The sequence below is a fragment of the Sapajus apella genome, unplaced genomic scaffold, assembly GCF_009761245.1.
Source record: "Sapajus apella isolate SASKATOON/1434 unplaced genomic scaffold, GSC_monkey_1.0 scaffold103, whole genome shotgun sequence".
Lineage (NCBI taxonomy): Eukaryota > Metazoa > Chordata > Mammalia > Primates > Cebidae > Sapajus > Sapajus apella.
In genome coordinates, this window is record NW_022437043.1 from 6,192,829 (window position 1) to 6,216,212 (window position 23,384).

General features: G+C 49.3%; 1 protein-coding gene across 3 annotated transcripts; it reads left to right on the forward strand.

Moving 5' to 3' along the window:
- Positions 1-966: 966 nt before the first annotated feature.
- PPP1R3F (protein phosphatase 1 regulatory subunit 3F) lies at positions 967-21,327 on the forward strand. 3 transcript variants are annotated; one of them, XM_032258678.1, is made up of 4 exons: positions 967-1,087; positions 14,375-14,430; positions 14,947-15,026; positions 18,553-21,327. In XM_032258678.1, exons 1-4 carry the CDS (start codon positions 1,041-1,043, stop codon positions 19,807-19,809), a joined length of 1,440 nt encoding a protein of 479 aa, XP_032114569.1. In that variant the 5' UTR covers positions 967-1,040; the 3' UTR covers positions 19,810-21,327. The 3 variants fall into 3 exon arrangements, with proteins under 3 accessions (XP_032114569.1, XP_032114567.1, XP_032114568.1); XM_032258676.1 differs by lacking the exon at positions 967-1,087 and adding an exon at positions 2,826-3,895 and having other exon boundaries at positions 14,944-15,026; positions 18,553-20,795; XM_032258677.1 differs by lacking the exon at positions 967-1,087 and adding an exon at positions 2,879-3,895.
- The last annotated feature ends 2,057 nt before the right edge of the window (positions 21,328-23,384 follow it).

Genomic DNA, 23,384 nt, shown 5'->3' on the forward strand with positions numbered 1-23,384 from the left:
GGCAAATGGAGTGACGGTGGTGGCCCAGAATGTCAGCTAGCCCCTTGGGCAGGGCCCAGGGTGTGTGAAGGAGATGCTACTATCGCTGAAAGCCAGGATCCTTGCAGAATGGGGGCTGGGGGTCAAGACCTCCCCTCTATACTGGACTATATCCTCTCTCATGGAGGGCTTCTGGGCTAGGAGTTGGGGAAGAGTGGGAAGTACTAAACAGGTCAGGAAAAGTCCCCAGAGACGACGGGGGCCTCTGACAAAGACTTGAAGGAGATGAGGGAGGGAGCAGCTAGATATCTAAGGAACTCCAAAGGTAACAGCCAGGGCAAAGGTTCTGAGGTGGGAGTGTACCTGATTTGTTCAAAGTCTTCAAGAAGGCTGGTGTGGTTAGTGAGGAGAGAACAAGAGAAGTTGGAGGTGAGGTCAGAGAGGGGACTTGGAGGTTAGACCATGCAGGACCTTGTAGGCCATGGTAAGGACTTTGGCTTCAATACTGAGTGAGGAGGAAGGCATGAGAGGGTGGCAAGCATAGGAGAAACATGAACTATGTTAGAATTTAACAGGTAGCCCCTAACTGCTGAGTGTCCAATGGGGTCTAGGGACTGAATGTGGAAGCAGGGGACCAGCAAGGAGCTGGCTACTGCAGTAGTCTAGGTGCTGGTGATAGTGCTGGCAGTGGAGGTGGTGAGAAGAGAGGGATTTGGGAAATATTTTTAATAGAGAGCCAAAAGAATTCGTTGAAGACTGAGAGTATTGGGGCCAGATCAGGACAGACAATACCCAAACCAGGTGGGCAGGGAGGAGTCCCCGGACTATTTGCCAGCTTGAACTTTTAGGTGAGAAAAAATAAAGTTCTATCTTGCTTAAGCCCCATTATTTTATGATTTTTCTGTTAATTGCAGCTGAACATATTCCTTTCTAACTCATGGACATCCTGGACATGGAGACCTGGGGAGAGGGGCTGCTGGGAATGAGATAACAGCATGCTCAGAACCTGGCACTCAGTAGGTGTTCAGTACATCTTCCCAGGATAGAGGAGGTATGTATGAATGGATGTGTTCAGTGGACAAAAGCTACAGTTGAGTTCCCACAGAAGGTGAGACTACAGAGGGAGAGTGAAAGGAGTTTACAAGATGGAAGCAGCAGAAGGAACAGCACTCTTGGGAGAGGGAACAGTAGGAGCAGAGAAAGCAGGGAAGTGAGGCCCCTGTAGGGTGTGGAGTGTCAGGTTGGGCAAACGACAGGGCTTTGATTGTGATTCTATTAGTCAGAGGCTACCTATATGTCCAATCAACTTCTGGCAGCACACAGTCAGGCTCAGTGTTCAATGACCTGAAATTTAAAAAAGTGAATCCTTCAGAAAGTTCAATTTCCTATTTGGCTATTCATTCAACAATAGTACCAAGTCCTGGAGAGTGCTTGGGGGTGACAATCAGGGGCATTTTTTTTTTTTTTTTTTGAGACGGAGTCTCGCACTTTTGCCCGGGCTGGAGTGCAATGAAAGAATCTTGACTCACTGCAACCTCGGACTCCTGGGTTCACACGATTCTCCTGCCTCAGCCTCCGGAGTAACTGGGATTACAGGCGCACACCACCACACCCGGTTAATTTTTTTTTAGTAGAGATGGGGCTTCACTATATCGGCTAGACTGGTCTCGAACTCCTGCCCTCGTGATCTGCCCGCCTCAGCCTCCCAAAGTTCTAGGATTACAGTCGTGAGCCACGGCGCCCAGCCAACAATCAGGGGCATTCTCGGCTTTTGGCAAAGTTTGGAGTTGGGCAGGGAGGACCCAGTAAGTAACTGCAACAGGAGAGTCCTTTTCACTTTCTTAGGTCACACACCAGGGTGTGGTCTAGGCCTTCAGGGCCTCTGGGTATTCCTGGGGCAACAGGGAGTCACGGAGGGTTAGGGAGAGAGTAACCCCATCCCTGAGAGGCACATTTTTCCTAATCCGACCACCCGATAGCTCAGACTCTGCCTATACAGCATCCTCCCCTCTGGCCTTCTTATTGGCTACTCATGCCTCCCTTCACACCACCTACACCATCCGCGCCGGCTTTGCTTTTTTCCCCGTCTCGCCTCCAAGCCCACCCTCCATCCTACTACACTTTCTAGCCTCGGCATTGGTTCAAGCCATATTAGCACTGCCCTTTGAGGGCTCGCCGCCTTCACCCTGGCTCTCTCATTGGCTATCCGCCATCTCTCTTCCTCACTCCTGCCTTCAGCCTCCACCTCCATTGGCTCGGCCACCTATGGTCCCACCTCCGTGGCCACTGACACACCCGCCTCTTGGGCTCTTTTTAGCTTTCATATTGGCTAGTTCCTCCTCGACACCGCCCCTTGAAGCCCTAGTGCACGCTCACAAGACTCCCAATTGGCTCGCTGTAGCCATTATCGTCACTCCGCGCGCGGCTGTTCATTGGCTGTTCTCTGTCTCTAGCTTCTGTTCCACTGCCTACGCAACCCGCGGGATCTCCCACTTTTCGGGCCTCTGCGTTACTTCCCGGCTGCCCTCATTGCCTGTAGCCATTCCACTTTTCCCACCGCCCACATGTCGCTCTCGCTCAGACTTCCGCATTAGCTTTCCTGCTTCTGCTGTCTTCATCCTGGATCCCGCACCACCCTATTCCGGCCTTTTCATTGATTCCCCGATCATCCCGCCCCCTACACCGCCCACTCCCGGGCATCCCCATTGGCTGCGTGCTTCTCCTGCTCTCAATTCACTGCTACGTCATCCGCGCGTGGCTGCCCATTGGCTCTCTGCTATACCTGTCTTCATCTCGCCGCCTACGCCCCCGTGAGCCGTAGCCTCCCGCGCTGGCCTTCCTATTGGCTGCCCGCCCCTTCAGGCCCTGCCCCCGCCGGTCCCGCCGCCGGTGCCGTCGGTGCCGCCGCCGCCGCCGCCGCCGATATGGCGCGTACGGCCCCTGTGGAGCCCCCGCTGCGGCATCCTGCGCCCCCCTCGCCAGCCGCGGGTGAGCCCCGCACCTCGGTCGAGGCGGCGGTGGCCCCGCGGAGGGTGCTGTTCGCCGACGAGGCCCTGGGGCTGCCGCTGGCGCAGTTGCGCCGCTACCGGCCGTGGGGCGGGCCCGGGGCGGGCAAGATGGCGGCGGCAACCGGGCAAGATGGCGGCGGCGGCGGGGCCGACGAAGACGACGATGGCGAGGATGGGGATGAAGGGGAGGAGGAAGAGGAGGCTTGCCCCGAGCCCTCGCCGCTGTGCCCCGTCCCCGCTGGCGGGGGGTTTTATTTGGTCCCCACATTTTCGCTGCCGCCCGCGCCGGGCCGTCTGGAGCGCTTGGGGCGCGTCATGGTGGAGCTGGAGGCGCTGCTGCCGCCTCCTGGAGCGGTCCCCGGGGGTGCCGGGGTGTGGGTGCCTGGGGGCCGCCCGCCAGTGCTGCGCGGGTTGGTACGCGTGCTGAACCGCTCCTTCGAGAAGGCGGTGCACGTGCGGGCCTCACACGACGGCTGGGCTTCCTTCTGCGACCACCCAGCGCGCTACGTCCCGCGCAGCCCGCCGTGGGCAGGAGCGGGAGGAACAGGAGCAGGAGATCCCATCCTGGATCCGGGGCTCGGCCTGGGCCCCGGCCAGGCGTCCGCCTCCTCGCCCGACGACGGCGGCCGCACTGACCGCTTTGCCTTCCAGCTGCCCTTTGCTGAGGGCGCGGGCGATGGGGCGCGCCTCGACTTCGTGGTGCGCTATGAGACCCCCGAGGGCACTTTCTGGGCCAACAACCACGGCCGCAACTACACAGTCCTGCTCCGGATCGCACCCGCTCCCACACCCACTGATGCCGAAGGGCTGCCCCAGCAGCAGCAGCTGGAGCCACAGCCCGAGTGCCAGGGTCCCGTGGAGGCTGAGGCCAGGCAGCTGAAGAGCTGCATGAAGCCGGTGAGGCGCAGGTAATGTCAGCCAGCGCCACCTCCGCCAACGCAGGGCTGTGTCTGGGATGGAGGACAAGCATTCCGACCCAGGAACCCCTCAGGCCTGCTCTCCAGGACAGGGAGGAGGGTGCATTGAGTCAGTTAGTCAAAGAGTGATGGAGATCAAACATGTGCTAGGCACTGTTTAACTGGGGTTTTATTCATTCATTTATTGAGTTCCACTGTAAAGCCCTGAACAAGACAGACATCTACCCTGCCCTCAAAGATTCATACAGGCTCCTGTGGGAGACAGTTTGAACAAACAAGCGAGGAAGCAGATAGGATAAATAGGGACAAAGTTAGCTGCTGAAGGGAGTAAGGGGATAGGTTGGGAGGGAATGTCTGTGTTAGACATGCTGTTAAAGGGTGGGCCTTTGAGGAGGTGAGTCCTAAATGATGATAAGGAAGAGTTATGCACAGATCTGGTGGGGAGGTGGGGGAGAGTTTGTAGAAAAAGGAACAGGGAGGACTTTTCTGAGGAGGTTTCATTTCAGTACTGAATGATGAAGAGCAGTTACGTGCATATATGGAACAAGGGTGTGCTAGGTAGAGGAAACAGCAAGTGCAGAGGTCCTGGGGTGGTAATGAGCTTGGTGTGAATGATCAACAGTGTGCTAGAGTGGAGAGAACTGCAGTGATGTAGTGTGGACCAAGGGCTTTGCCAGTGAGGGTAGACCTGATTCTCTTTCTCACAGAGCAGGAAACCAGGGTTCCAGAGGTGGAGAAACTGGTTGAGGCAGTGATGGCATCTGGCTCTTCCAATTCACCCATGCCTGACCTTGAAACCTGTGTACTCTACTGTTATGCTGTAGTCTATTCTGAGTCCTCCTGTGGAGGTGAGGGGCTGAGCCCATGCTCTCACAAGGAAGCAGTGGCTCTGGGAGAGAGAGAACCAGATGGGTACTGAACTTGAAGTTCTTGTCCCTTGTTTTTGGCCACACCACCTGTGATCATTCAGGGACAGGAAGAAATAATCAGTTATACCCTAGGAGGCCCTGGTAGAAGATTTCCCTAGGTTTCCTCGATCCAACTATGAGTTTTTTTGGGGGCAGCAGCTAGGCCTGATTCTTTTTGTGGTCGCCTAAGTCTGGCCTGGGATCACTAGATTCTCCTTAAAATGCACACATTTCCCTGCTCCTGGGAGGACTGGAAATGGAAGTGGGAAAATGCTTTTTGGACCTTGTATGTGTATGCTTGGTCAAAAGCCACTGGCTGCAGTGAGACATTTGTGGGATCTGGTAAGGCCTTAGGATGTGAGTAGTTGAGAAAAAAGTCTGGCTTGGGGCTGGTGGGCAGATGTGACTGGGTAACTGAGCAGGCAGGCAAGCACCCACTCACCCACCTGTGAGCCCCACCATAACTTGAGACTTCATCTAAAGGGGGCAGACAGCATGGCTTTTCTTACAGCATTAGGAGTGTGGATTCTGGCATAGATTGCCTGGGTTGAAATCCTGGCCCTGCCGCTTATTGGCCTTGTGAGCTTGGCCAGTGCATTTAACCACACTGTGCCTCAGGACCCTCATCTGTAAAATAGAATTTTAGCACTTACGTTATGGGATACGAGTAAAGGTGCTCAGAACCAACTCTGGCTCAAAGTAGTATCATACAGGTGTTAGCTAGTGTTAGTATTTAGGGAGTCACATGTACAGTTTCCTGAATTTCTCTCCTAAATTCGGCTCCGCCCATCAGCTCTGTGGCCTTGCCTCCGTTTCCTCTGCTAAGGGGAATGACAGTTACTTTGCATGGTTGGATTGGATGCAGCAAACATGGGCAAAGTAACTGAAGCATGGTCGTAGCTGCAAAAGATAACTGGCCGGCATTTACTGATTTCTGTGCTATGAACATCAGATCCATTCTCTGTGAGGCCTGCTATGCATGCTGTATTGTGTAGGTTCTATGATTATCCCCATTTAATAGAGGGGAGACAGGTAGCTCAGAGAGGTGAGCCAACTTGCTCAAAGCCTCTCAGCTAGTGAGTGACAGGGCCAGGGAAGAAATGCCAGGGACATTTTCTTTTTTCTATTTTTTTTTTTTAAACTATGGATCCTCTAGAAAGCCTGGCATGATTCAGGGCAAATTCTGGATTTCACTCTTGGTGTTCCCAGCATGTCATGCTTTCCTTTTACCTTTTTGTTTTCTTTTTGGCTTATCAAGGTATACCTACATAAAGTGTACTGATTTTCCATGTACAGCCCAGTGGATTTGTACATATGTATGCACTTGTGTAACCACCACCCAGATCAAGATACTGAGCAGGTCCAGGGCCCCAGAGCCACCTTCATTTCTATCACTTTCCCAAGCTGTCATCCCCGCCGGCCGTCATGGGAACCCTGTCTGTAAGATGCGACAGTTTGGGTAAAGGAGTTTGGTCATTTTAAAGAGTGTAAAAGACAGAGAACAAAGAAATCAAAACCTTGCAGGGCCAAGGTGGGTGGAGAGGGTGTTTTTCTTTTAACATACATGGGCGGTTTTAAGGAGAAATTGAAGCAGCTTGTTCAGACAATTGTTTTGGTATCTGGCCCCAGGTCTGTGGTTCCTAACATGACTTGTGATATTATTTTAAGTGGGCAGATGGCTTTTTGATAGCTTCTTTATCTTTCGATCTCAGCTCTTGCAAAGGGGAGGTTGGTGCTCATTGCAAGATCAGCGATAAGGGTTTCTTTGTAGGTCGGTGGCTTTCTTGGCGAGTACATTTCAACTTGTTGTTTTAGAACCTGTGTGCTGCCGGTGTCTTGCAGCGCTGTTGAAGAATAGCCACCCTTTGTGACCTAGCCCTCTTGGGAAATGGTGGAGGATCTCGGGATATCCCTTACCTGTGGGAGCCCTATCATAGAGGGCTTCCTGTTTAGGAAATGTTGGCTGCAGGCCCACTGTGCACTGAGCACAGCCACATCAGGTGGGGGCATAGGAGAAGTCTGTGGTATCCATCTGGACATAGTTCAGAAACCCAAATGACTGCTTTCCCTGGGTTGGTGGACCAGGCATTTGATAACTCTAAAGCTTAGAGATGATCTGATCCATCAACAAGCATTTATTGAGGGCCTACTATGTGCTGGGCACAGTGCTAGGTTTCAGCAGGGAAAAAGATGCAGAGTGGTCCTAAGATGTCACAGGGCTTGTGGTAGGATGGGGTACAGAGGGTTTGTTGTATGAGACCTGGCTGAGCCCCTGCTCTGCGCCAGGCACTTCACTGAATACTGTATTTTCATACAAAGTCTGATTTAATTCCGACAACATTCCCTGTGAGTAGAGCAGCTTAAATTCGTCTTTCCTGGATGAGCAAACTGAGGCTCCCAGAGTCCAAAGTCCTAGGGCTGGTGTGGGGAAAAGCCCTCCTGATCTTCCTTGGCACTTGACACTACTCTTGGGAAGTGTCCTATTTCTCTTAAAAAGAAAGACCAAGAAAGCCTCACTGTGGTCTTCAAGCACCCTCCCATCCCATCCCCCCATCTGGCCTCCACTGGCTTCGAGTCTTACATCAGTGTCTCTTTCTGAGCTCCTGTCACCAGGGTCTTTCTGTTACTCCAAAGGGCCTCACTCCTTTCTGCTGCAGGGCCTTTGCCCCTGCTGTTTACTTCACCAGGAATGTTTATCCCATACCCCTTGCAGTTTCCTCCAGTGTTGACCCCTAAGTTCTAAGAGGATTTCCTCAGGGGACCCTGTCCACCCCAACGTCCTCGGTCCCCCAGCTTTTTTGTAGCACTCATCAGCCCAGTAGGTGCTAAGCTTGGTTGGAGAATGTCCTGTGGCAGAGGAGATGAGCGTTGCCGCCAGTTGAGGGTCATTGACCACCCTGCCTAGCAGTTCTATATTTTTCTGATCCACTCTTGTCTCTTCTCTGCAGTGACTCTTTCAAATGTTCTTTACCTTCAGACTTTCTCTTCTGCTTCAAAAAACAAAACAGAAGCCATAGCAATAGAACCCCCTACAACTTGTGGCCTCCAAGGCTGCATGCTGACTTCCCTCCCCTGTGTTAAAGATGAGGAGTCCCTTCTTGCTCAGGCCACTTCCTCCTCCTATGCTCTGGGTCCCAGTTTCTGCTACTTGCCCTAGAATCTGACATCATCAATCATCTTTTCTCTCCTGGCAGGTTTTCTGCTGGCCTAGCTCGATCCTCTGTTGACTTTGACCTGTGCCAGTGTCCCTTCTGTCTTCACTGACCCACCTTCTCTCCCTCCTGCTCTTGGCCAGCACCCCGTCACCCTCCCTTCACTGCTGACCCCTGCAAAGAGTTGCCTGCACTTGCCTTCTGTACTTGCTCACCCCTATGTAAGCGTTAACCCCCAGCATCTGCCAGATTCTGCAGGTGTTTTGGTTTTCCTCTTGAAGTGGTTGACCACTGCTACTTTGTCTTTCCTTGCCTTGAGATCATACTCTGCTGCTTTTCCTCTTAACCCTCTGGCCCTTCTCTTTCTCCTGGCTCTTCCCTTAGCTTTATGTATCCAAACTTGGCATCTCCACTTGACTGATGGCCCAAAGAATTCCTCAAACTCACCTTGTTGGGGACTGCATTCATCACCTACCCCACTGTGTTCCCGAGCAGCCTCTCACTGCCCTACCCCCCGACTTGCTCGTTTTGCTTTTCAGCATCCTTAAGCCCCTCCTGACCCTGCAGTTTGGGCCAGCGACCCTTATTGTAGGATATTCTTTCCATTTCTAAAGGCACTGACCACAGTTTGTAGTTAGACCTTTATTAGGGGGTTGCTGGATGACTCTCTCTGCCCTGCTAGACTGTAAGCTCCGTGAGGGGTAGGGACATGGTCTGCTTTCGTTCACCACTGTATTCCTGCAGGCCTGCCACAGTGCCTGGCACTTAGCAGGTGCTCAATAAATGTTTGTTGAAAGAATGAGTTTGAGTATTTTTTTTAATGTCTTCCTCCACACTGAATTGTAAGCTTCCTAGCTGGGTTTGCTCACCATGTTGTCTCCAGGGTCCGTCACTGGGGCTGATGCACAGAAAGGCCTCAGCGTCTTCAAGTGCACCTAAAACTGAAGGAATGGGGATCCAACCTGCTATCCAAATTGGCAGCCTCAGGGGAAACCAGAACAACTGGCAAGTCAGGGGGCATCTTAGTTGTCTGGAGAGTGAGGAATTAATGTGAATGTTATCCTCTTTTATGCCACAGAAAACTTGGTATGGCATTGTGGTTAAGGACATAGGCCTGAGGCCACGTGCTAAGAAAGTGACAGAGCTGGGATTCGAGCCTGTGTGGTCCTGCTCTAATGCTCCAGCTCTTAGCTAGTGTACCAGGCTGGGCGATGCATTTTACCAGCAGGGCAACACTGGGCAAGTTGCTTTCCTTTTCTGAGCCTCAGTTTCCCTCAGTTGAAATTCGGAGGTGGTTACTGTTAAGTGCTTTATAGGTGCTTTTTGAAATATTTCTTTGATCTGCTGAACAACTCACTGATGTAGGTATTATTATCCCCTCCTTACAGATGAGGTAACTGAGGCACAGAGAGCTTAAGTATCTTGTCCCAGGTCACACAGCTGATAGGTGGCAGAGCTGGGATTGTTCAGAATTGCATACTCTAACCCTTTATTGAGATGTGAAGTCAATTTACTGGGTTTCAACCAGCATTAAAAAGAAAAAGGAAATAGCATAAGAAATGCCGATGTATCACCACATGCAGTAAAGGTAAGTATTGTTTAATTCAAAGAACAACCGTTTTTCAGTTATATGTATATATGTCTGTCTATTTACACATGTGTGGGTGTGCTGGGTTATGATGTAGAATGGATTTCTTACTGTGGGTCATGGCCAAAGAATGAAGTCATGGCTGTTGAAGAAGCTCATGGCACGAGAAACTGCTCTCCTCCCTCTATCCCGCTGGATCGCCCACAAGTCCCAGAGTTGAGGCTGACATACTTGTTGGGGAAGGCACAGCAATGCCCCACATAACTTGGTGGCTTTCACAGCCACCTTCAAACCCTGCTCTTTTCAGAAAGCAAATGGCTCAGGGTAACTCCAATTCTGAGTATCGCGGGGCAGGTTTCTGAAGCCACTTGTACCCCCAGAAAGTCAGCATTATCTTCAGGTTGACTACATGGGAGCTGGGGTCTGCTGAGTTTCCCTTTGGGTTTCAGCACCTGACCCACTTTGGGCTGGCAAAATTCTTTGAAAACATGAATGCTGGGGGTGCTCCAGAGGACTCGGGTGGTGGTGGTGATGGCAGTCTGACTGCTCTGAAAGTTTGCTTTGCTTTTCTCCATGGGGCTTGTCTGCCCTCGCCCGCTCGCTCATGCTGTAACTGGCAATTCACCTTTCTGTTCTCTCTCAGCTGGCCTAGGCTTGGGCCAACGCCACCTCTTCCCAAGTCCTCACCCTCTGGTCTCCTCGGGGACTATCTCAGCTTGGCAGCCATTGTGTTTCCTGATGGCCAGAGGAATTTGCATGCCCAGGAGACTGGCGTGCAGGCCTGGGATGGCCCCCTTTAGGCGACACTGGCTTGACTAGTGCTCACTAGCACCCAGATGATACATGTCCAAGATGTCCCAGATATGTGTGCCCTGGCCCCTACGGCTCACTGCCCTTGAGGGGATGCCACGTGGTACTTGTGGGGCTGGTGCCAAAAGAACAGGTTTCCTTCTTGAAAATGAGCAGGCATACTGCAAGTACAGTTTTGTTCTTAATCTTATCCCTCCCCATTTTTCTAAGAACCCCTGTTCTCTGTTACTATCAGTGAGTCAGTATACATTTGTACTTGATTTCTCTTACTATCCTCGTGTTGATTGAAGTCATAGCTGCCCTTGAGTTTTTACTGTGAAAGACTGTTCAAAGATACTTGTTTCTTTTTAAGCCCACAATTTCAAACTCTCTTCAAAGTGGAGCCCTCCTGGGATGTTTGTGATCAGTGTGGTTGTGTAGTCAGTTGAGTGTAGAGACGCAGTTCCTTGGGTTTTAGTTTTTGCATTTGTATAAAGGGAAGGGTGTTGTTTTGAAGGATAAATGTGAAGGTTTTCAAATGCCTTGGTGTATCAATGAGAAGGGCTCAGGGTGGAGGAGGTGAACAATACATGCTTATGCTTTCTGCTTTCATATCTCACTTTGGAGAACGACTCGTTTGCTTCCGCCGATGTTGCGGATCTTGGGATTGGCTCAATTGCGTGACCCACTTTTTAGATGTTCTTGCCTTCCTCAGCATGGAACGGGTGCTCTGGGGGCTGAGGTATTGATTTTGTATTTGTTTTTCTTTCTCTTCTTCCAACTGAATTGTGGAGTCCTTTTCCTGCTGGCTGGCTGCTTCCTGAGTGTTCTCCTTTTTCATTCTCACATCTATGATTCTGTAGTGGCTTTTAGAAGCCTGATTGTAATACATGTTGGGACTGGGCAAGATGGAGGGGAAGGCTTGTCTGCTCCTGTGCATAGGTGGGAGGGCTGGCTTTCTGTCTGTCTGTGGGCCTTCTTGAAGAGGCTTGGTTTAGAAGAACCTAGGAGGAGGATGTTTTCTGTCATGAAGGACTATGCTGGCAAAAAGAAGTAAGTTAAGGTAGCCTGGCAGAAATCATGTTGAGACATAAGTCCAAAGACCTGGATTTTAGACCCCTGGAGGGGATTAGTGTGGGACCAAGCTGGTTTGCTCTGAATCTCTCTTTCTCATCTGTGATGTGTGGGAGGTGGCAGCTGGGCTCCCAGATTCGCCCACCCTAGGCCCTGTAATATTCTGACTCAAGTACCTCTGGTGAGATTTGTGAGACTTAGACAGTAGAGAAAGACAGACGGTTTTTTCTAGACTCTAGATCAATATATATGGTTCAAGTGTCCTCCCTGAGGGTGTTTATAGAAAGCAGTTCCTGCAGCCACTCTGTGTCTAGTGGTCTCCCAGCCACACATGTCCCAGACCCATGGAGGTAGGGAAATGGGGAATGAATATGTGGGCAAAGGCAGGCCCAAAGAAAAGCCTGCATGAAGGAGGAGGGAGGGATCCTGTCTAGTATTGATGCCTCCCTCAATCTAATTCTAGAAAGGATGGATATGGGTTGGGTAAGACCCCAGTCCCTCATCCAAGAAGCAGCAGCTGATTGGGTTGTGATGTGAAGTATATGATCTTGAGCCATTTCCTCAGCCTCTTTTATCCTCGGTAAAATGGAGACAGTAGTACTACCTGCTTCAGAGGATTATAAGTACTTGTCTCATAGGGTGGTTATGAGGATTGAATTAACACATGTTGGCCAGGTACGCTGGCTCGTGCCTGTAGTCCTAGGACTTTGGGAGGCTGAGATGGAAGGATTGCTTGAGCTCAGGAGTTCAGGACCAGCCTGGTCAACATAGCAAGATCGCATCTCTCTAAAAAAAAAAAAAAAAAAAAAAAAAGTGAAGCACTTAGAGCAATGTGTAATGCCATAGTAGGTACTACATAGGGGTCAGATGATGTTACTCCGTTTCTGTGAAGGTAATTGGTTATGGGTTTTCAAAAAGTTTCAACCAGGCCAGGTGTGGTGGCTCATGCCTGTAATCCCAGCACTTTGGGAGGCCAAGGCAGGCAGATCACCTGAGGTCAGGAGTTTGAGACCAGCCTAGCCAACATGGTGAAACCCCGTTTTGTAAAAATACAAAAATTAGCTGGGCGTGCTGGTGGGTGCCTGTAATCTCAGCAACTTGGGAAGCTGAGGCAGAAGAATCACTTGAACCTAGGAGGCAGAGGTTGTAGTGAGCTGAGATCATGCCATTGCCCTTCAGCCTGGGCAACAGAACAAGACTCCATCTTAAAAAAAAAAAAAAAAAAAAGAGTTTCAACCATTGCCAGAAGTATCAAGAATGTCGCATTGCCTCTTAGGAAGACAAAGGTGTGGGCAGTTGCCCCAGCTCCTCTCAGGTCTCTGAACATGTTTTAGTCAATGCTTCCTTCATTTGCCTTAATCTGTAGATACTTAATACTTATTTTCAGAATAAGAACAGTGACTTCTCCATGATTAGGTCCCCCCTGGAAGGATCCACCTGAAATGCACTTGGCTTATGCCACTCAGGGATCTGACTGGCCTGGCGAAGGATGAGCAAGACCCATAAATATCTATGGTTGATTCAATCTTTGCTGTGTGTTAGGCCCTAATTTCTGGCTGTCCATCCTCATTCCTCTTGATTGCCCTGTGCTTAGTGCATGTCCTGACTCCCCACAGCTCTGTTTTATGTTTTGTGAGTGAGGAGGTGAAATGACCTGCCAGGCTGATGTGGGGACGGGGAGGGCTAGCATAGGGACCCAGGCCTCTCTGACCTCCCTCCCAGTCTCCATTCATATTCCTTCCTCTGCCCCACAGTCTTGTCCACCTGCCTTTTCTTAGAGGAGTGTTTTTTTGTTCTGTTTTGTTTTTTGTTTTTTTAGAGAGAGTGTTGCTCTGTTGCCCAGGCTGGAGTGCAGTGGTGTGATCTCAGCTCACTGTAATCTCTGCCTCCCAGGTTCAAGCGATTCTCCTGCCTCAGCCCCCAAAGTAGTTGGGATTACAGGTGCCCACCACCACGCCTGGCTAATTTTTGTATTTTTAGTAGGGACAGAGTTTCACCATGTTGGCCAGGCTGGTCTCGAACTCCTGACCTCAGGTGATCCACCTGCCTCAGGCTCCCAAAGTGCTGGGATTATAGGCGTGAGCCACGGCGCCTGGCCTTTGTTTTTTTTTTTTTTTGGAGACTGAGTTTTGCTCTTGTCCCACAGGCTGGAGTGCAATGGTATGTTCTCGGCTCACTGCAACCTCTGCCTCCCAGGTTCAAATGATTCTCCTGCCTTAGCCTCCCAAGTAGTTGGGACTACTTGCATGTACCGTCATGCCCAGCTAATTATTTGTATTTTTAGTAGAGACAGGGTTTCTTCATGTTGCCCAGGCCGGTCTTGAACTTCTAACCTCAAGTGATCTGCCTGCTTTGGCCTCCCAAAGTACTGGGATTATAGATGTGAGCTACTGCGCCCGGCCAAAAAGATGGGTTCTTCTATCTTTTCTCTTTCCACAGCCAGGAATATATCCTAAAGAAATGATACAAATGTCGATAAAATTATGCCCAATGCTGTTTGCTGGTTTGTTTTGCGACCTCTAAATGAAAGAACCTAGCTGCTCAGTAGGAAGGAAAATGGTATGATACGAGTATTAAGCAGCCACTGAAATGTTTGCAAAAGTATATAATGATGTTTCTTACTGTTAAATGGACAAAGCTAGCTGTGAAATTATGTCTGCAGAATCTAAATGATTTCATAGAGTATCTGGAAGAAAATTTTCCAAAATGGTAACAGTAGTTGTCTCTGGCTGATGTGTGATTGTTTTTCTTGCTTCTGTATACTTTCCTGTATTTTGTGAATTTTCTGTAATGAGGGTGTAGGACTTCTAGGATGAGGGGATTAAAAAAAGGCAGCAGAAGAGAAAACAGCAGCTGTCAGGTGAAGGTGGGCTAGCACAGAGGCTCAGAAGGTACCCGTGGGTGGCAGAAGTGACCACTCGGGGTATTAGCTCCATGTACTCTCTCCTCTGTCCCACAGGCCTGCCGAGGAGGAACTGAAGATGAAGAACGTGGATGATAACACCCTTGCCATGGGTAAGCAGTTGGTCAGCTTTGGGAGTTTTAGCTTGTATTTACCATGTCTTTCCTCCTGTTTTTCTTTCTATAAAAATTAAAAAGGCTGGGCTCAGTGGCTTATGCCTGTAATCCAGCACTTTGGGAGGCCGAGGCAGGAGGACTGCTTGAAGCCAGGAGTTTGAGACCAGCCTGGACAACATAGTGAGATCTCATCTCTACAAAAAAGAAAAAAATAGACAGGCTTGCTGGCATGCACTTGTAGTCCCTGCTACTTGGGAGGCTGAGGTGGGAGGATCATTTGAGCCTGGGAGGTTGATGCTGTAGTAAGCCATGATTGTGCCACTGCACCCCAGCCTGGGACACAGCGAGACCCCATCTGAAAAAAAAAATGAAGGGCACCCTCTGCCTTATATTGTCACAGAAAGCTTCAGAGGCAAAACTGCCAGTTGGCTAGGATAGCAGATTTTCTTAACAAACCCATACCTACTTGTATGCCTATCCTGTCTAATGCTGCCCTTCTCTTCCCTCTAGCAGAGCACCCAGATGTCCAGGAGTCAGTGGGTCCCCTAGTGGCCCCCACCCCTCTCCGCCCGTGGCCCCAGATGACACTTCAGGTAAGTGGGTCCTTGCAGCCTTGGAGCAGTCAGCCCAATAGGAGGCACATAGTGTGACTATTGCTGGGCTGGGTGGTGGGGCCCACTAGCTGTGGGTCCTCCCTGGGTTGGAGGGAGGGCACAAAACTCAGAACCTGATGGGGGGGGGAGAGAATGTAGTTACTCACCTGGGCTTGTAGAAATGTCATTTGTTAATTTAGCAAATATTTATGGAGTGCTTGCTCTGTGTTAATCACTGTTACAGACACGGAAAAATTCTCTTCAAGGGGGCTTATGTGTTAGTAGGGTGAGTCATGATAAAATAATAGTTAGAATGTATGGTACTTTAGGTGATGATAAGTGCTAAGGAAAAATATAAAGGCATAGGGAGTGGGTGAGACTGTGTGTGTGTGTGTGTGTGTGTGTGTGTGTTTTGCGGGGGGGTTGGTACTTTAGATTGGGTGGTCTGGGAAGGCTTTAGTGATTATTGAGATCTGAGCAAAGATCTGAGGAAGGTGAGAGAGTGAGCCATGTGAATAACATGGATAACTAAGGGAAGAGCATCCCAGGTGAGTGTGAAGTTCTTGAGGTGAGGCCATGACTGATGTGTGTGAAGGACAGTGTAGAAGCCAGTGTGGCGGGGGCAGAACAAGGAAGGGGGAGAGTGATATGGGGTGAGGGCAGAGAGGTGGCTGAGGACAGATCAGGTGGCGCCTCACAGGCCATGGTAAGGACTTTGGCTTTTACTCCAAGTGAGGGGAGCCACAAGAGTGTTGTAGGCAGAGGAGGGACTTGATCTGATTTAGGATTTAACGGGCTCCCTCTGGCTGCTGCATGGAAAATAGACTGTGGAGGGTAGAAACAGGCAACCAGTGCGGGGGAGGCCACTGCAGGGTCCAGGCAAGCGTGATGATAGGTAGGGGAGGTAGAGACATTTTGGAGGGGGTGTGTGTGTGTGTGTGTGTGTGTGTGAACTTTTTAATTATAAAAATTTTCAAACATAGATAAAAGTAAAATACTATAACGAACCTACATATACCATACCCCAGCTTTAGTAAATATTAAAACTTATTTAAAATTCTTATTTTGTCTATACCCCGTCTCTTCCCATTCCCTCTGGAATTATTTTGAAAAACACCCAGACATCATCCCATCCATAAATACTTCCGTTTTTATCTCAGATAATTTGTTTTTTCTTTTCGAGACAGAGTCTCTCCCTGTCACTCAGGCTGGAGTGCAGTGGCGCGATCTTGGCTCACTGCAACCTCTGCCTCCTGGGTTCAAGCGAGCACATCTGGCTAATTTTTGTATTTTTAGTAGAGATAGGATCCGCCGCTTTGGCCTCCCACAGTGCTGGGATTACAGGTGTGAGCCATCATGCCCAGCCACAAAATTAAGAATTCTTAAAAATCCCCACAATACTATCATCATACCTCAGAAAATAAATGATAATTCCTTAGTGTCATCAAGTATTTGATTAGTGTTCAAGTTTCCTTCTCTCATAAATGTTTTAGGATCCAAACAAGGTTGACACATTGCATCTGATTGATGTGTCTCTTTAGATTTTTAAAATCTCCCCTGCTTTCTTTCTTTGCAATTTGTTGGTTGAAGAAACTTTGCTTGTCCTGTAGAATTTTCCAGTCTGGGCCTGGCTGATTACATCCAGGTGGAAATATGTTTCTTACTCCATTTTTATTAATTTATTAATTCTATTAATGTAATCTTATTTAATTTATCAAATTATTTTATTAAATGAATATTTAATCTTTTAACTAGAATTAACTCTATTTAATTCTATTATTCTCACTTCCTTTATTAGCTAGAATTTGTCTCTAAAGAAAATCTTTCCCACACCAGCTATTTGGCTATCTTGAGATACAGTTTTTGCAGAAAAAGCAGTGTAAATATTTATTTTTTTCCATTTTATTTACCAGTTTTCAGAGGAAATACTACTTCAAAGGTGACCAGTGAAAGGATTTTTGGTTTTGTGTCATTATAAATTCTATGAATTCTAAACATATTTGATGAGTTTTAATGCATTGCACTTATTTGTTTGTTTTTTCGATGCTTAAATTAAACTATCCCTGGCCAGTAGGAGCTTATTGAGATGGGTTCCTCTGTCCTTTTGACAATATGTTCCAGGCTCATCCTGTACTCTCCCTGCCCCCAGCCTGGAAACAGCCGTTTCTTTATTTCTTTTTTTGTTTGTTTGTTTGTTTGTTTGAGATGGAGCCTTGCTCTGTCGGCCAAGCTGGAATGCAGTGGTGCGATCTTGGCTCACTGCAAGCTCTGCCTCCTGGGTTCAAGCTATTCTCCTGTTTCAGTCTCTCAAGTCGCTGGGATTACAGGCACATGCCACCACACTCGGCTGATTTTTGTATTTTTAGTAGAGATAGGGTTTTGCCATGTTGGCTAGGCTGGTCTTGAACTCCTTATCTGCCTGGTGATTCACCCGCTTCGGCCTTTCAAAGTGCTGGGATTTCAGGAGTGAGCCACCGTGCTTGGCCAGAAACAGTCATTTCTCTAAGGAGCATTGCTTCCTTTCAGTAGAAAGTGGCATTCAGAGGCCAAGGTTTGGGGGCTTGGCATGCTTGCTGCTACTAGATTGGTCATTGTTTCTAGGCCCTTTCAAAAGATGGAGCTAGGAAATAATTTTTTTAAAAAGAAAAGATGATACATCATGGATTCATATGGAATCCTGGCTATGTTTTGGGTGTTTTTCTGCATTTTATTTTTACTTTTTTCAATTTTTTTATTTTTAATTTTTGAGGGGACATAGTAGTTGTATATATTTATGGAGATGTTTTGATATAGGCATGCAGTGCATAATAATCACATCATGGAGAATGAGGTATGCATCTCCTCAAGCATTTACCCTTTGTGTTACAAACAACCCACTTATACTCCTTTTTTTTTTTTGAGACAGAGTCTCTCTCTGTCACCCAGGCTGGAGTGCAGTGGCACAGTCTCGGCCCACTGCAACCTCTCCCTCCTGGGTTCAAGTGATTCTCCTGCCTCAGCCTCCTGAGTAGCTGGGATTACAGATGTGCACCACTTTGCCCAGCTAATTTTTGTATTTTTAGTAGAGACTGGGTTTCACCATGTTGACCAGGCTAGTCTCAAACTCCTGGCCTCATGTGATCCAACCACCTTGGCCTCTCAAAGTGCTTGGATTACAGGTGTGAGCCACCATGCCTGGCCACTTATACTTTCAGTTATTTTAACTGGCTCCGTTTTGAAGGTAAACCAGCAGTATTTAGTGACGATCATTCACCAAATATTCACACCCACCAAATTCTTCAGCTTTATAATCTGCAAGAAGTACCATTTTACTGCATCCAGTTGTGTTATTTTACCATAGATGACAGAGTCTTTGGAGTCTAGATAGTGATGGAGGGTGCTTTAAGGCATTTTAATGTAGAAACCCTTGTGGGGCTGGCTGTGGGCTGTCACACTTCTTACTGTCTCTGCTTGTTCCATCCCCTCCTCTACTTCATTCCCTTGCTTTTTCTCCCCCCCATCTCCCCCACCCTGGCCATGGCTCCAGGTTTCTGATGTTCCGATGACTGGCAACCCTCCAGAAGAAGGTGACATCCCCAGAAGCAGTCCACCTGTGGCTTTTACAGAGGTCCTCCAGGCACCGGCCATCAGGATTCCCCCCTCCTCCCCTCTCTGTGGCCTAGGTGGCCCCCCCAGAGACCAGGCCTCAGGGCCCGATTCGAGCGAAGGGGCCACTGGGCCTTTCCTGGAGCCCAGCCAGCAGCAGGCAGAGGCCACATGGGGAGTATCGAGCGAGAATGGAGGGGGGCTGGAGGCCGTGAGTGGGTCGGAGGAGCTGCTTGGTGAGGACACCATCGACCAGGAGCTGGAGCAGCTCTACCTGTCTCACCTGAGCCGCCTACGGGCTGCTGTGGCTGCAGGTGGGGCAGAGGGTGTCGGGGAGGGCTCCACAGATGGGGGAATGTCCCCCAGCCATCCCCTGGGCATACTGACAGACCGTGACCTGATCCTGAAGTGGCCCAGCCCTGAGCGGGCCCTGAACAGTGCCCTGGCTGAGGAGATCACGCTGCACTACGCCCGGCTGGGGCGTGGCGTGGAGCTCATCAAGGACACTGAAGACCCTGATGACGAGGGGGAGGGTGAAGAGGGGCTCTCTGTCACACCCTCCAGCCCAGAAGGGGACAGCCCCAAGGAATCGCCTCCGGAAATCCTCTCCGGGGCCCGTTCTGTGGTAGCCACTATGGGAGATGTGTGGTTCCCATGGGTAGAGGGCTCGGGATGTGACAGCCCTGTGGTTCTGGGTATAGAGTGTCAGTTCACTGGGGATCCTGAGAAAGGGATGGGTAAGGACACCAGTTCTTTGCACATGAATAGGGTGATAGCTGGGGTGACCGAGTCCCTGGGAGAGGCCGGGACAGAAGCCCAGATGGAGGTCACCAGTAAGTGGGCAGGCAGCTTGGATCCCATATCTGGCAAGGAGCCAGCTGCTCCCATTCTTTTGCAGGGGCAAAATCCCACCCTCCTTGGTCCCTTTGAGGCCGAAGTCTGTCTCTCTAGCATGGCCAGGCCTCATGTGAGCTCCCAGGATGAAAAGGATGCAGACCCAAGCCTTGAACCCCCAAAGAGTTCTCCCGCCATAGCAGCCCCTGCAGAATGTGTGTGTGTACTGCCGCCTCAGCTCCGGGGGCCCTTGACCCAGACTCTGGGGGTCCTGGCTGGGTTAGTGGTGGTCCCTGTGGCTCTTAACAGTGGTGTGTCCCTCCTGGTGCTTGCGCTGTGCCTCTCTCTGGCTTGGTTCTCGTAGGCTCTGCTTGTGGGATCAGCAGAGGCTTGAGATGGGATACATGGCCTATGCAGTGAGGGGACCTGGGTCCTTTACTTCTGAGAATGCTCAACTGAAAGAGAGGCCTTCCCATCCCCAAGCTCTTTAGTCAACACAGGATTCCCTGTGGTGACACCAGTGAAGACGAGGGGATGGGTGGATGGTGTGAGTGAGGGGAACTTTTAGAGTGGAACTGGGCATGTCGTCCCCCTACCCCCTGAGCCTGTATTTATTTTTGTATAATTCTCTGGACGAGGGAGAGTGGTCGTGAGCTGGTCTTGGGGCACAATTACCCAGAGATATATTTATTAACAGCCAACCTGTGCAACCTGCTGGAGCTTTATTTTTAATTTAATTTATATAGAGTACTTATTATTATATGCCACAATAGAGCTCTATGAGAAACATGTGTCCTGTGGTGTAGTGTTCTCCTGTTTGGGCATGCGTGTGCAGGGTGGTCACTTTCTGTGGGAGGATCACAGTGGAGAGTTGGGTGTGGGACGTAGTCACCTGCTGCTGCTTCAACACGTCTGTCCTTGAAGATCTGTGTCTCTTCATCTTGTGGTCCTAATCCATATGGTTCTTTGTCTTTTCCATGTTCTGCCTGTGGGGCCCTGCAGTATCTATTTGGATGGTGGTGGTGGGAGCCAGGGAGGAAGAGCAGCAGCCACAAGAGGGTTTGGTGTCAGTCACATGGTTGCAGTGGTGGCTGTGGTCTGCTGTGGATGTGGGAACATCAGTTGTGAATCAGCCACAAGGTTTTGAGGTTACTGAAAAAACAGCCTTTGACACCAGCAGGGGGACCCCTTAGCCCCCGAGATAGGGAAGGCCTCAGAAAGGAAAGAGGAGTTAAGGCACTGTGAAACATTTGTAGCACAGTTGCTGTCCACAGATGTCACATTTCTACTAAAAACAGGAAGCCCAGAAGCTTTGACATTTATTGCATGCGAATAAACTGCTCAACAAAATAAATTATTTACTTCCCTTTACAGAAAAACTTATTGAACGAAATATTTACATGAGCTTTCTTCAGTTTTTCTCCGATGCCTTTCTAAAATAGCCCCAATCAGATTTTTTTTTACCCAACCATTTCAGCAAAACTGCTGAGGATAATCACATCGTTATTGCCACGGTTACGTCTCAGACTTCATGTTACTTGGACTATTGGCAGCATTTGACATAGTTGATAATCTCTACCTTGCAATCCTTTCTTCACTTGTTTTCCAAGACACCATACTCTTCATTTCCTTTCTTCCTCACTGGCCCCTGTGCAAAACTGTCATTTTCTCTTGAAACTGTTTTGTGGGTTCAATGCAAATCCAATCACGATTCCAATAGATTTTTGCGTGTGTGTAGATCATGACACATTAATTCTTAAATTTATGTAGAAGTGGCAAGACTAGCCAGGACACTGATACTTATTGTATGGTATATCAATTCAGATGGTACGATATTTTTGCAAGAGTAGACAAATAGACCAATAAAAGACTAGTGATCTCAGAAACAGAACCACTCATGTGTACACACAGAACTGGTGACCAAGGAGGTGTTTTGAACCAGTGGGGGAACGATTGGACTTTCAATAAATAGAACAATTGGTTACCCACATTGAAAAATATGAACTTGGATCCCTACCTTACAACACAAATAAAAATAATTCTAGGTGGATTTAAAGCCTAAATGTGAAGGGCAAAACCAAAGAGCTTTAGGAATACAGTAAGGCAAACCAGGCGCCGTGGCTCACTCCTGTAATCTCAGCACTTTGGGAGGCCGAGGTGGGCGGATCACCTGAGGTCAGGAGTTCGAGACCAGCCCTCTCTCTACTAAAAATACAAAAATTAGCTGGGCATAGTGGTGGATGCCTGTAGTCCCAGCTACTCAGAGGCTGAAGCAGGACAATCACTGGAACCCAGGAGGCGGAGGTGCAGTGAGCCGAGATGGCACCCCTGCCTTCCAGCCTGGGTGACAGAGGGAGACTCCATCTAAAAAAAAAAAGTACAATAAGGCAGTACATTCATATACTCATGGTAGTAAAGCTTTTCTTTTTTATGACAAAGAAACAACCATAAATGAAAATTATGAAACATCCAGTGACCTTAAAATTAGGACTGTCCATTGATCAAAAAACACCATAAAGAGAGTGAAAACGTTATGTAGTAGGTTGCTACGAATAAAAGCAAAACAAAAAAGAGCGTAGAGTGAAAACACAAGTGACAAATTAGGAGAAGATAATGGAATCACATATAACTGATGAAGGGCTCAAACCTGGAAGATATTAAAAACTACAAATAAAGAAAAACTAGCTGTGCCAATAAGCATCTAAATAGTGTATTCACAGAATGGAATATTCACACTGAGAATGGAAGATCCATACTGCATGAAAGCATACGGATGAATCACAAAAAGCCAAACAAAAGCTTCCACACTGTGTGACCCGTTTATGCAAAGTTCACAGGCGGAACTCATGAATTACCACCTAAGTGGTGACATTGTAAAGAAAAGTGAGGGGCTGATTATCAGAGTCAGGACAGTGTTCACCTGTGGCAGAGGGAGGGATGTGGTTGGGAAGGGGCCTGGAGGACTTCTGGGATGTCAATAATGGTTCACTGCTTAACCTGGGAGACTGTTTATGGATATGCAATTCATTCATCATCATTAAAACATAGATTTATGGGCTGGATGCAGTGGCTCACACCTGTAATCCCAGCACTTTGGGAGGCCAAGGCAGGCAGATCACTTGAGGTCAAGAGTTCGAGACCGAAGATGGCCGTTTAGGAACAGCTCAGGATTGCAGCTCCCAGTGAAAGCACAGAGGGTGAGTGGACGCCGCATTTATATTGCCCACAGACTAGGAAATTTCCGGGCGGAGGTGCTCCACCGTCGCCAGCGCTGCTGTTTCGGCCAGCGCGGCTGTGCCGGCCGGCACCGCTGCTTTGCCCCGCGCGACTGCTTTGTCGGCGCCCCGGAGCCGCGGTTCTCCGTACAAAATACACCGGTCCGGGGGCCCTTTTGGCTGGCGATTGGAGCCACGGGAAGTCGCCCATTCGCCGGTTCAAAAAGGGGACTGAGCAGAGAACCAGGACAGTAGATTCCAGGGCAAAAAAAAAAAAAAAAAAAAAAAAGCGCCACAAACCTCAGTGCCGCTGTTTAAGCCAGCGCAGTGAGTGGCCGCAGGGGAAAACAGACAGACCCCGGCGCCTCTTCAACAGGCGACTGGAACACCAACTTAAAAAAGGCTCTGAGGCAGGGAGCCAGGCGATCAGGCTCCGCTGGCCCCACCCCCGCAAAAGAACAGCAACCAGAAACTCTGGATTGAGAGTTTCACAGCAAGTGCAGCTGAACCCAGGACGGTCCAGCTCTGTGGGGGAGGGGTGTCCGCCATTACCGAGGCAGCCCGCCGTTGCCAAGGCAACCCGCCACAGCAGAGACTCCACCCCAACAGAGGCGGGCCACCATCGCCAAAGCAGTTCTAACTACACCCATATAAACAGGACTGCAGGGAAGTTCAGCAAAGCTGCTATAGGCTGACAGTGACTAGGCTGCCTCCTTGCTGGGCT

Excerpts from the sequence above, each read along its gene's own strand:
- PPP1R3F (XM_032258676.1), top strand. The coding sequence starts at position 2,904 with ATGGCGCGTACGGCCCCTGTGGAGCCCCCGCTGCGGCATCCTGCGCCC. Across the intron at positions 14,431-14,943 it reads TGATAACACCCTTGCCATGG|CAGAGCACCCAGATGTCCAG; the intron begins GTAAGCAGTTGG and ends TCTTCCCTCTAG. Across the intron at positions 15,027-18,552 it reads GGCCCCAGATGACACTTCAG|GTTTCTGATGTTCCGATGAC; the intron begins GTAAGTGGGTCC and ends CCATGGCTCCAG.